The sequence below is a fragment of the Larus michahellis genome, chromosome 2 (genome assembly GCF_964199755.1).
Source record: "Larus michahellis chromosome 2, bLarMic1.1, whole genome shotgun sequence".
Taxonomy (NCBI): domain Eukaryota; kingdom Metazoa; phylum Chordata; class Aves; order Charadriiformes; family Laridae; genus Larus; species Larus michahellis.
This window is the reverse complement of record NC_133897.1, coordinates 120,048,512-120,060,385: the sequence shown is the minus strand read 5'-3', so window position 1 is coordinate 120,060,385 and position 11,874 is coordinate 120,048,512. Positions and strand designations below refer to the sequence as shown.

The following is an 11,874-nucleotide window of genomic DNA, read 5'->3' as shown; positions in this document are numbered from 1 at the left end:
TCATCACTACACTGCGGCAAGAGCTGGGCTGTCTGTTTTTGCCAGGCATTGAGCAGCTTAAGCCAGTCATGAAACCAAACCCTAAGAAAAGTTGTGTGTCTGTAGCTTCTCTGAAGTGGTATTTTTAGCTAAGATTATTTGGGTGTTGAATATGAGTAGGTGGTTGCGTGACGCCATTTGTTTTCCAGCAAAGAAATAGGAGTCCACGTTGCATTAATAGAATTGGTCTATCCTCTTCTCAGAAATGAGAATTAAAAGTTGAGGGATTTCTTTATGACTTATTTTCTTTGTGTCTGTATGGCTTTCTCCTGTGATCTATAAGTCTAGCTTCCATTATTCCAGTGGGTTTATTACTATGTTTAACTTGTTTGGTGCTATACAGTAGAAACCAGTGGTGTTTCCATTATTTTCTTCTGTGATCCTAGGAGCTAGTTACCTGTAATCCAAGGGGACAAAAAGTATTATTGAAAGTAAAGACATTACCGATATGTTTGTGTGAACAGAAGAAATCTGAAACTCTGAGCTGTTTGCAGCTCTGCTATTCCAGAGTCTCTGCCTGTACATCTAATTAACCATCTGTTTAAAGATGCTGGCCACTCCTTTCACTGCCAGCCAAGACGTAAAATTAATTTTTCTGAAGATTTGCTTCTCATATACTTGCAATAATTGGATCTAGGCTTTATATTTTAAACAATCCAAATTACACAAAATACTTTCATTATAGCAATAGGTCAATATGTTAGTGAAGCTCAAAAGTTATGTGTGGGGTGGATGCTCAATTATCACTTTTTTTTTTAGATCCCTCAGAAGGCAGGAAATTCAGTCCTGTCAAATTGGGTTTTTTACTCTTCACTAATTATTCAAGTAAGAGCAATTGGTGTGGCGTTAGTCCAAAATACTTCCTAATCTGAAGAGAATTTTTCCACCTTTCTGTTGTGTTTCTTTTCACATTCTTTAATTAGATTTCATATAAAGAATTGTGCCCATTATAAATAAACACTAATAATAAGCTAAATGGAAATATGCCTTTTCCCCTTAATCTGTGTAAATATGTGAGACCTTTCCCTGCAGTTAGCAAAAAGCCAGTAACAAGTTTTGTTGATAATCAGATACAATATTGACTGTGTTCCCTTGTCAGAAGAATAGAGAAATATCTCATCCTGAGTGCTCAGTGCAGTAGAAATTAGTAATTTACATGTGAATAAAGGCACCGTATTATGAATGTGTCACTTAGTACTTACTGAAGCTAACTTGGTCAGTAATTCACATGCTGATTCACATCAGGCATGCAGGATTCTTTTTTTAATGCCTGAAAAAGAATACAGTTCACTGGGGAAAAATAAACAGCGTGCGTTATTTCGGTCATAAAAAAATTTTTTGAATCACTTGGTGGTAAGGACTCTCTCAGAATTCCTGTTTCGCCCTTGCAGAAGACACATTCATTTTATCCTCAGTTGGGGTATCATCATCGCTACCACTATTAGTACACACCCGTGGTTTGCAAACCAGGACTGGGTAGACTTGTCTCTTAAATCAGTCTGCCAGTCATGAACATGGCTGTGATTTCAGCTGCAAAATTTACCTCCCCTTGCTGTGCTTGGCATGTCACATCCTATGGGAAGATTACTCAGCTTGTTGTCTGAAGGCTGCTTTGTAAATAGTAGTTGTGTTCTACATGGTCACGTTCTTCTCGTAGGTCTCCATAAAACTGCACCTGCATGTTTTATGGATGCAAATTGTACCTAGGTATCAGCTTTTGGTACACACATACGGTCCTTTGCAAGCAGCAGCAATATATTTTGTGGGCAGAAAATGCTTGCGTGTACAAAACCTGCAGGTGTGGCTTTAAAGCCCATTTGACAGTTTACCCTTTGTACATGAACAAGGTGTGCTGTACCTGAGAAGGTCTGCTTAAGCTCTGCCCGAGTGATCAAGTTGATACAGTGCATCATTTATGCTTTTGGCGTTGGGGTACTTTGCAGTTCCTGGGTACTGGGTACCACCTCACTGCTGTTATTTTCCATCTCTGTTTAATTAAAAGGAAACATTTAACCGTGTTTTCAGTGACATATGTGAGTTCAATTCTCATCATGATTTCTCCGGCTGAACTTGCTTCATCACCCCTGCCACTTTCCACTTTTGAGCACAGCCAATATCCAAGTTGGTGTAGCAAGGATGGCATGCGGAGGGAAGCACAATGGGCATTTCTAAAGTAAGCAGAAGACTCCTGCCAAAGCAGAGTGTGATGCTGTTTGTGAGGCTTGGAGCATCAGGGCGCTTCACCTGTGGGAAAGGAGGTGGCTGCAATTAGCCACAGTATGTGCAATGTACACTCTGTTGCTACTTGGCTAGCCAAAGTTAGTGGTAGGGCAGATTACAAGCTTGAGCTGCAGGTTTGGCTTTGAAGACATTAAGCATACAAGATTTTTTGTTTGTAAAAGCTTAAATGTGCTCTAATATAGTGATGGTGAATCCTTTGCAGACTGGCCTACAGAGTTGATTTTGGATTTTTGGCGAGGTGGTCTCATACAGTCTTGATTAAATAACTACTGTCAGTTCTCTCTTAAATGAATTTTCTTTTACTTCAACCCATAAATTACTGTGTCTTTTTTTTTTTCTAGTCAACCACCTTGTCAGTATGGAGGATACAGTTTGAATTTCCTGATGTTCAAAGAACATGTTCAGAGAACATAACTAAAATGTTTCTATATGTGTATTGAACTTTTCTTGTTGAGGATTGCTTGTACATCATTATAGGTTCTTCTTCTAAAGAGATCCTTAAAATATCACCCATTTAGTACTGTTTAAAAAAAAACACAAACCATTACTAAAGTTGTGTATACAGAAAGACAGGTAGACATGTTTGATATGGTTATAAACTCCCATCTTTACCTGAGAACCTTATTTCTTTATAACAATAAAAACTGAGCATTCATAATCTTTTCTTAGAACGGAGAAACAGTGGAAAGAAAAGGTTTTACGGTGCTCTAGACATCAAAAATTGACTCAAATTGCAATAAGGAAATAAGCAGCCTTATTTGGTAATATAACCTCCTTTGGCATATTTCAGTAGCATACTCATCAATGACAAGCATAAAAAACTGCGTATTGTCTAATAATTCACATTTGCATATTGGAAATTGACTACTTAGATTAAATAGTCTTGTAAAACTATCCAAATCCATTTGAGAACCAAATCTGTAGCAGTGGTTGAGTTTCCCACCCCCCTGCTCTCTCCCGAATTTCTTTTGAGTAGCACAAACCTGAACCCTTGGGCATCTTGGATTCATGTTATATTCTCAGTCGTGGATGACCTTTTACAAAGGACTTCCAATAACTACAGCTGAATTCAAGCACAAGAGTTGGTCGCAAAAGGTCATACTCTACTTATACAAAACACAGGTAAATTTGTACTCCCTGCAGCAACTTATTGTATCTGACCAATCTTAATTCAGAGCCATGCATTAGGAAAGGTTATGTTCTGGCTTTGTTTCTCTTTACCTTTCTCCTCCTAGTTTTCTTTCACTATAAATTATCCCGTTTAGAGAATTTTTTTAGTTTTCCAGGTGTTAAGGTTCTACTTCATAGGGCTCCTATTTCACCTTTTCCTTTTCCCCTTTGTTATTTACCAGTGGATTAATTGCAGATTCTCATGCATGTAATCTTCCTTGTAAACGTGAGTGGTGTCTTTCTGTGAGTAAGTGTCATATTCTCATTGGTGAATATTTGACTTCCAAATGGAGTAATTTCAGAGAAGTTATTTGAGGCCAGTGTGCTAAGAGCACGCCTTAGAGTGGCAAATTTAGACCTTAAACAAAGAAACATGGCAGATTCAAACAAGTACAATTTATTTATGTAGGCATAACTCAGAATGAGTAGTAAATTGAAAGAATATTTGCTCTCATCACCACTGGTCACTTCCTGGCCTTATGTTCTATAGACAATTCATCTCCTTTTTATTTCTGAAATACAGAAACTGTAGACTAAGGCTTCCCATGGAGACTTTGCTGTGGGACTGTACTTTGTAATTAGTGCCAAGAAGCTGGATTTTTCCACCCCTGTTTGGGCTTGCTGCGCGCTCATCTTGCACACCACTGCTTCTGATTCACACCAGAGAAGCTTTATAGCTCAGCTGTTTGTGGTGCAGTTGTCCTAGCAGGTGAGTCAAAATGAAGTTCTGTGGACATAACCCTGTAGGAACTTGTATGCTGCTTCCCATTGGTACTGGTGCCTTGGTTTTCATATACCGTTTCCAGGGTGTTCTGATTAAGGTTATATAGGGATAGCATGCTTCAGAGCTGGGGGTAACTCCTCTTCACTACAAGTGAAAAACCAACAGCGGACCTTCTTTAGGATATGCCAGATTGGATGGTCATGACTCTGTGTGGCTTTGCCTCAACATGGTTAATCTGACTGCAAATTTCAACTGCAGTCACATTCCTCGTCTGGGTGGGGGCAACCATATGTTCTTAATATGGAAAGAAACCAAGCAAGAACCAAAACCAAAGCCAAACTACTGCAATGTTTCAGCCCTACTGTGAGTGCAATGCAAAGCTTCAGCTGTCTAAAACCATAACAGGGTATATTAAAGAGATAGCTGTATGTCCACGGCTTTATTTCTGTCTGGGGTCTGAGTATGTAGATTCAAGCTCTAGTTGCTCTCCATGGACTTTTCCATCATGAACAGCTCTTACCGCGCTGTTCTCAGAGTAAATGCCAGGTAGTTTTCTTTCAGTGGATAAAAATCAGGGTCAGCCATCCCTCATTTGACACATACTAAGAACCGTGATACATGAAACTGCAATGGACCAGCTGAGGGGTAGAAACAGCTTCCTTTGTGTCAAAGCCTGTTTTGTGGAAGATAACCACATAAGCAATTGAGCTCAATACCGTAGCATAGTCAAAAAGGCATTTTAACAGATTATGTGACCTATCCTCTAGATGATCATAACATAAAGCACCATACATAAATAGCAATGTGAAAGTGGAGGTTGGTGGTCCATGTGATTTCAAATAAAAAAGCAATGGCCCTTGCAGTGTGAGAACTGAGACAGTTTCTACCTTAGGATTTGATGGTGATAGAATTTGAGGAAAAGTATCTGCTAAACCATAATTAACTGATCTTTGCCTAACTAATTGCAGATGAGTAGGAATCCACGATTTGCTCCATTCAGTTCCTTAAGAGAGCAGGGATATGAAACAGTTGTGAAGTACCTGGATAAAGGGAAAAAGCATTTCCAAGCAGTTGCATAGCAAGCTGTAAACCAGAATTGAAACAAACTATTCTTGTTGTTGGATACAGGATGAATGCCAAATAGGCATTGAAAATACGCACGACGTTCACCTGGAAACCATCCAAACCATGATATCAATATTGTGTTGATGTTAAAACCAAATACGCTGTCTGGCATGTTTCCATTATTTCTCATCTTCCATCCTTAAAGGAAAAAGGTGACAAATTTTTGCTTTCCCTTTCCCCAGATGTATAAATCACAACCTTCTAGAAGAAAACTGGCAAACAAGTCTGCCTTCTAATGCTGTTAGTGGACATCCAGGCAATTCTGTGTCATTTGAAAATATTTATCAGTGTTGATGAGGCAGAGGGCAGGTAACTTCAAATATTTAATTAACATATTCTAACATCTCATTGCCTGAAGTACAGTTACACAATGTTAGTCAATGCAGAATTTGGTCCAGGAACAGATTTGAGTTACACCCTCCCCCTCCTTTTTACGCACAACAGAATTAATGAATGAGGGCCCTCAGTCCTATTAAGACTAATGTTTCTTTGTCAGTCCAATTTTTTTTTTCCTTTGGTGTTTCTTCTTGTTATGACTTTGTTAGGTGGAAACTGAATGGTGTATGTTAATCAACACAAGGCATTTGGCTACTTGAGCTTTCGTAAATGTTTAGTTTCCCAGGGTCCTTTGAACCTCCCAGGGAACAGTTCTGCATCCTTATTAGAGACTGACAATTAAAGGTCTGTTTTCATATCAAAAGTAATCACGAAAAATTAGCTACGGAAACCTTGGAATGCCGTGAGAGTTTCAAGTGTTTTGAGATGGCCAACTTCCCTTCATTTGCTTCAATCAGTATCAACTTGGGTTTCTTTTTATATTTCCTACTGCCAGGGCAACTTATGAGCTGGCGTTGTGACAACTGAGAAGGATTATGCAATACCGTGAAGATGTGATTAATATATTTTAGGCCACTGTAACCATATTCAGTTGCATTATTATCACAGAGGTGCAAAAGTAAGCTAAACTACGTTTAGAAGGCAATGCTATAAATGAGCAGTTTGTTTTCGAATTCCTTGTGAGAAGGAGGAGGAAAATGCTGTGCACATCTGCAGGAGCTGTGTTGCCTACAGATCTCAGAGATTCTGCGGATAATTTATAGGAAATGTATGGTTCTGTCCTAAATATTTTAATGTTTGTGTGCCAAGTCACAGGCTTTCACAGAAGATAATCTGTTAGCGTCACACCACCTCAGTTTTAAGTCTGAAAAACAAATCTGAGTGTTTCTTCCTCAGGCTGTGGTGTCATGGGAAATTGCTGCAGAAGTTTGTCACGAATAAGGGCTTTGGTTTCCTTTCGCTTCTCAGAATCCGGTCTGGTAGTTTAGGAAACCAGTGATGAGAGTGGGGCGGATCACAACCAAATAGGTCGCCTATGTGTTTATTTAGGTCTACAGAAATAAAGCAAAATCTAAAGCTGTTAGTGTTTCTGTCACAAACTAGAAAAACAAAATTAAACTGGTACTAGAATATTGAATTCCCTCTTCAGATTTCCTAGTAGTGCCGTTCCCACTAGCGGTTAAGTGAATATGGCTGTTTCAGACTATGCATATGGCTGTTTCAGAACAAGGCTGAGGGGTCCCCTTTGCCCCCTGGGATTCTCTCCACTTTTCTCAGTCTGCTTGGAAACCCTCAGACACTTGGAACGGGGAGAGAGATCCGGAATTTCTGTTTGTACCCTGCCTTGCTGACATGCCACAAGTATTAGTAGGATTATCTGAAGACTTAAGCAAACAAACTTTATATTCCAAAGACTTCATTTTATTGATGTTGATGATGGTTGCTTGAAGTATAAATTAGGATTTGATTTTTGGGAGGAAAAAAAAAATAAATCCTTTGTTGCTAGGACTTGTAGCAGTCACGTCACATAAGTTGGCAGATCTGTGTATTTAAGGGATTTTACACTCTAATTAAATGCAGTAGTAGTCTTTTGCCTTTTGAAATGAAACCTTTTTTTTTTCTTTTGCTACATGCTTAGGGAACAAACATGCTGTCAAAATCCTTGATGTATCCAACTATTTGAACATAAGAAACAACATCAAGCTGTTATTTGTTCTGTTGGAGTGTACTCACGTTTCCAACCCGAATCTTTTGTACCCGGTGATCTTAATTATATTTGAGCTGGAAGTAGTTTAACATTAAAAGGAATTACAGCAGATTAATCTGTAAACCTGCACAAATATCACATTCCTTTGTATGGAGGTAAGCAGGACATAGTGTGCATAATTACGTGTTGGTCTCTGTGTAGGTTGTGTGCATTAGGCTGAGGAGTCGGTGTTGCAGTTCCTCGTGACAGCATCAATTATGTCACGCTCTTGTGTCTCACAGTGGTCAGTTACATTAGAAAACATACATTATTGCTCTCAGTAAGGTAATCATCCTTATAATAAGAACAAGCAAGCAAAAAAAAATTGAAAACCCCAACTTGCCCTGGAAACAGGAATTAGTACACTAATTAGTGCATGAAAATACAGAGAAATCTTTTAAAGAATGTTTGCTGTAATACTTTTTTTTAATTCTAAAGTGATATAGCTTGAGGTCAACCCAAGAAGGCCATTTATCTCAACCATTGAAAACCACATAAAGGTATTATTTTACACTTTTTGCACCTGGAGAGACAGAATAAAATCACTAAAAATGAACTGAGGGAGGTCTGTTTCTCCAGTCCTGATGCAAAAACATTGTTGGAATCCAGTTGCACCAGTTTAGCCTTAGTTAGAGCGGTACGAGAGCAGAGCCTTAGCAAATAAGAATCGTAGTTTTTACTGGTAAATACATCTTTTCAATCAAAGTATGAGTGAAGCCCACTTAGGAACAGTATGCCAGATAACAGGTGGAAAAAGGAAGTTTCAGAGCAATACAGGAGAAGAACAAGCCATTCACATGCAGTCTGAATTGCAGAAGTCTCTTCCACTACACCAGCTACCTGCTGGGCAGTTTCCATGCAAATTTCCAGATGGCAGTAAAATTCCCAGTTAGTTTGATGTTCTTGCATCCATTCGTATTGCATAAGCTGCTACCTCATTGCAGTAGCTCTGGATATAACATTGTAAATTTTGAATTTAGCATGTGTAGGTCCACCGGTAATGAAACTTCTGGCAAGTCTCAAGAATCCCCTGTATTTCGTGAGAGTAACGTGGGTGTTGTCTGTGGGACTGGCCATCGTGTTCTGACAGTTCTGGTTTTATCAGTGTGCCGTTGCCTCATGTCTTTTGAATTTGGAGCGCGCTCTTTAGTGTTCCTTCTTGAATCCCTCTAGTGAATGCTGTGGTCACCACAAGTGATCATGATACACCGAAACAGAAACATAGAATAGAATCATAGAAGCATCCTTCTTGAAATTGAAGGTGCCATAAATAAAACAAAATATTAGTGATGAGTCACTGTAAGAGAATTCTCGGGATTTGTGAAAAAAAAAAAAAAAGCAGGACAAACAAAATTCTGGTTACTTTAAATGGCGAAGCCTTCTACTGCCCTACTGTTAGCCATCAGCCAGAAACTGAACCCCCTTTCAACGCTGTAGGTGTTGTCACAGCGTAACATTCTTGTGCCTTTTAAAATCCTTTATCTTTTTATGCCAAATTGTGTAGGGACATTTTTGTTTGATAGTTGCTGTTTTGGAAAGAATTTCTCTTTTTAACGTAGTAATGATCTATTAGCAGTAAGGAAGAGGGCAATATTCTATTCAGGCTAAGAAAGAAGATGTTGTTTCATGTGTTTATGTTTTTTCACTGCTTTTTGTAGCTTTTCTCCTTAAACCAAAAGTACAGTACACACCAGGACTTTGCAGGCTTCCCCATGTAATGGTGCCAATGTATTTCCACCCTAATTTGCAGCATCCCTGTTATTAAAGACCTTGGCTTCTTCTGAGCACAACTGCTGACTCTGCCAAATTCATGTAGTTGTTCTGTGATGAGGACAAGGATCATCTAGCGACTAAATGGAGGACACAGTATTCAATTTGCTGGTGACCTTGAATTTGATCTCTCTTCTATCCTTAACAGCCTAGACAATCTCTGTCCTGTTTAACCTGTGTCATCATTACCGGTGTATCTTACGGACGCTTCTGCAACTGCCTTTTCCTTGATACTGTAGTACTGAAATCACCAAAAGAAAGAACCAAGAGTGAACAAGGAAAGAACTACCATAAATTCTTCTTCACCTTTTCCTTAGCAGTGTCAGAAATGGCCACAAAGGTCTTTCCCAGACTTTCTGTTCATTTTTATATTTGTCTGAGGTAGAAACCGTAAGTTTGATTGATAACGCAATTTGCATCTCGAGGCATCACTGGAAATACAATGGCATGAAAGGCTACTCTGGCGGAGCGCACTTTTTCCCCTGGGCTGACTTTAGAAACTCATTGATGTCACTTCCTTCCTCAGTCAGCAAGTGAATTTTCACTAATTCTCAAGACCAGCTGTCCATGCTGTCAACAGAAAGTTATTAAAATTCCTTTAAAGTGAATCAAAATAGCCTAAAAACAAATGTACTGGGAAACAGGAAAGCATCAGTATTCAAAGTCCACAAACCTTTGAGCAAAATAGTGTTGATCTAACCAGAGATTTCAAACACTCTGCTTTCCTAGCAACTTGTATGTAATTAGAGAATGCTAAAAACACATACGCCTTTAATCTTCTATTGCCAACAATCTATTTGGTTAAAATATTAGTTACAAGAATAAATTCTATCTCTCCCAAAGATGAACTCCATGAACAAAGGAATACATTTTGAGAAGTCTCCCCTAAATGATAGTTGGGGAGGGCGTTAGCCAAAAAAGCATAATTTTCATATTTACCAAATAAAAACAGAACACAAGCATGCAGAAAATAATTATCATAAGAGACAATCTTATAATATAGCCTAAAGTGGTTATCTGAATTATCTATAATGCTTTCCTTGAGAAGAGAAGTAGTCTCAGGGACAAGTAGGGAATATCGTTTTCCTTAATGAATAGAGCCTTTATACTGTATTTTAATTTAAAATATTTTCACCTCATTTTAAAAATTTGATCTTGTGCCACACACATCAGTATGAAGAAATTCTGTTGAAATGGAGTATATTTCCAGTGCTGGAGGAGGCAGCCACCCGTGCTAGGTAGAAACAGGGTCCCCTGATGGTTAACAGTGATACTGACAGGTTGTAAACAGTGTCCTATCGTTATTACTTAAAAAAAACCCTCCGATGAGCACATGTAGCCTAGCTGGATAGGTACGTGTGAAATTCCTGACTTTCCCCAATACATGTGGATGATCTCCAGTAGCAAAGGGAGGGTAATTGATACCAGCTGACCTTTTGACAACTAGTGCATGGGAACAGTAAAGGAGGCAAAATTACTGTCCCTTTTGATCTAAAAGAAAATAATAGGTTTGAGGTGTCCTTGCTGCTAGGGTCCCAGATGGCTGTAGAAAAGCAATGTTCTGTCTAGGCTTTGATCATATCTTCAGGAGCACACTGAAGGACACTGCAGAAGAAGGCCAGAATAAGGAATCAAGACCATAATTCAACTTGCCACTTTCTGGATGTTACCAGGATAGAATTTCTTCCTTGAGCCAGCTGGTGCCTAACCTCAGCCTTGACAGAGGCACGTAATTTTATTTTAGGGTAATGTCAGAAGCTGCGTTTCTCCTCCAATGGTCAAATCCTGAGCTGAACGCCACGAGTTTCTCACAACTTAATTAAGATGCTTCATAGCACATATTTGAAATTTGTTTACTTCACTTTGAACGACATCATTCCTTGTGGGGTACCAGGTTAGCAAGACTGGCTACCTATCTCAATCTTCTTTTTATCACATCTTTATTAAAAGGGGCTTGTGTTTCTTTTACTTCAGGTGGATTTCCATTTTGAAGTTTCAAGTCATTTGTACATGTTAAATTCTATTTCTTAATTATAAGTTTTGATTCTTTTTTTTGCTGAATTCACTGCTTTTTGTTCTGTATGTACATGATCATAATCATTAAAATATGTACAAACTAATTATTTTCTTTCTCTTTCAGAGTCTGGAGAAAAATTGCAGCAACAGATAATTAACCAGGTATTTTGACACTCTCATACTTTTTGTTACTCAATTTTTCATGTAAAAGAACTGCAGCAATTACAAAGAGTAAAACTTCACAGGACAAGCTGATATTAACTATGTAGGCATGCCAAGGACCACCTATCAGACAACTGCCTGGCTCTGCAGATGTGTTGAATTCCCAAAAGTAGACATCAGTTGATTTAAACCTAAGATTTGCCATTTAAGCAATTTAGTGTGTCTACTTCTCAATGTGTTGATGGTGAGGACAAAGCCTAGAGGTGATTTGTTCATTGGCATCAAATTTTGCAGCATAGAATTATGCTTTTTTTAATAAAAAAAGTAATACTTCTCCTGTTTGCTAGTATACCTTTTAAAAAGTGGAAAGCTATCAATACTAAATACATGTACGGCACATGTAAGCGGTGTCTTTGAATGTATTTAGGTTTTCATTTCTGCCATGCATTTTCATTGAGGCTTCAGTAAACATTGCTTGTGGAGCAATGTCTTTTCCGTCTTTATTACTGTATCAGTTAGGAATAATTATTTAGAAAAAAAAACC

The 11,874-nt window shown here is 38.5% G+C and overlaps 1 protein-coding gene across 6 annotated transcripts in view; it reads left to right on the top strand.

Annotated features, from left to right (window-relative positions):
• The window catches only part of CHST9 (carbohydrate sulfotransferase 9), a 99,582-nt gene that overhangs the window by 64,366 nt on the left and 23,342 nt on the right, over positions 1-11,874 (top strand). For 4 of the 6 annotated variants that reach the window (XM_074576887.1, XM_074576889.1, XM_074576888.1 and 1 more), the window contains one exon: positions 11,293-11,330. The exons of 1 other annotated variant lie outside the window; for it this stretch is intronic. In XM_074576887.1, the coding sequence (XP_074432988.1) occupies positions 11,293-11,330 (38 nt within the window). Of the gene's footprint in view, positions 1-3,973; positions 4,160-11,292; positions 11,331-11,874 lie in introns of all 6 variants that reach the window. One more of the 6 variants, XM_074576891.1, reaches the window with a different exon arrangement.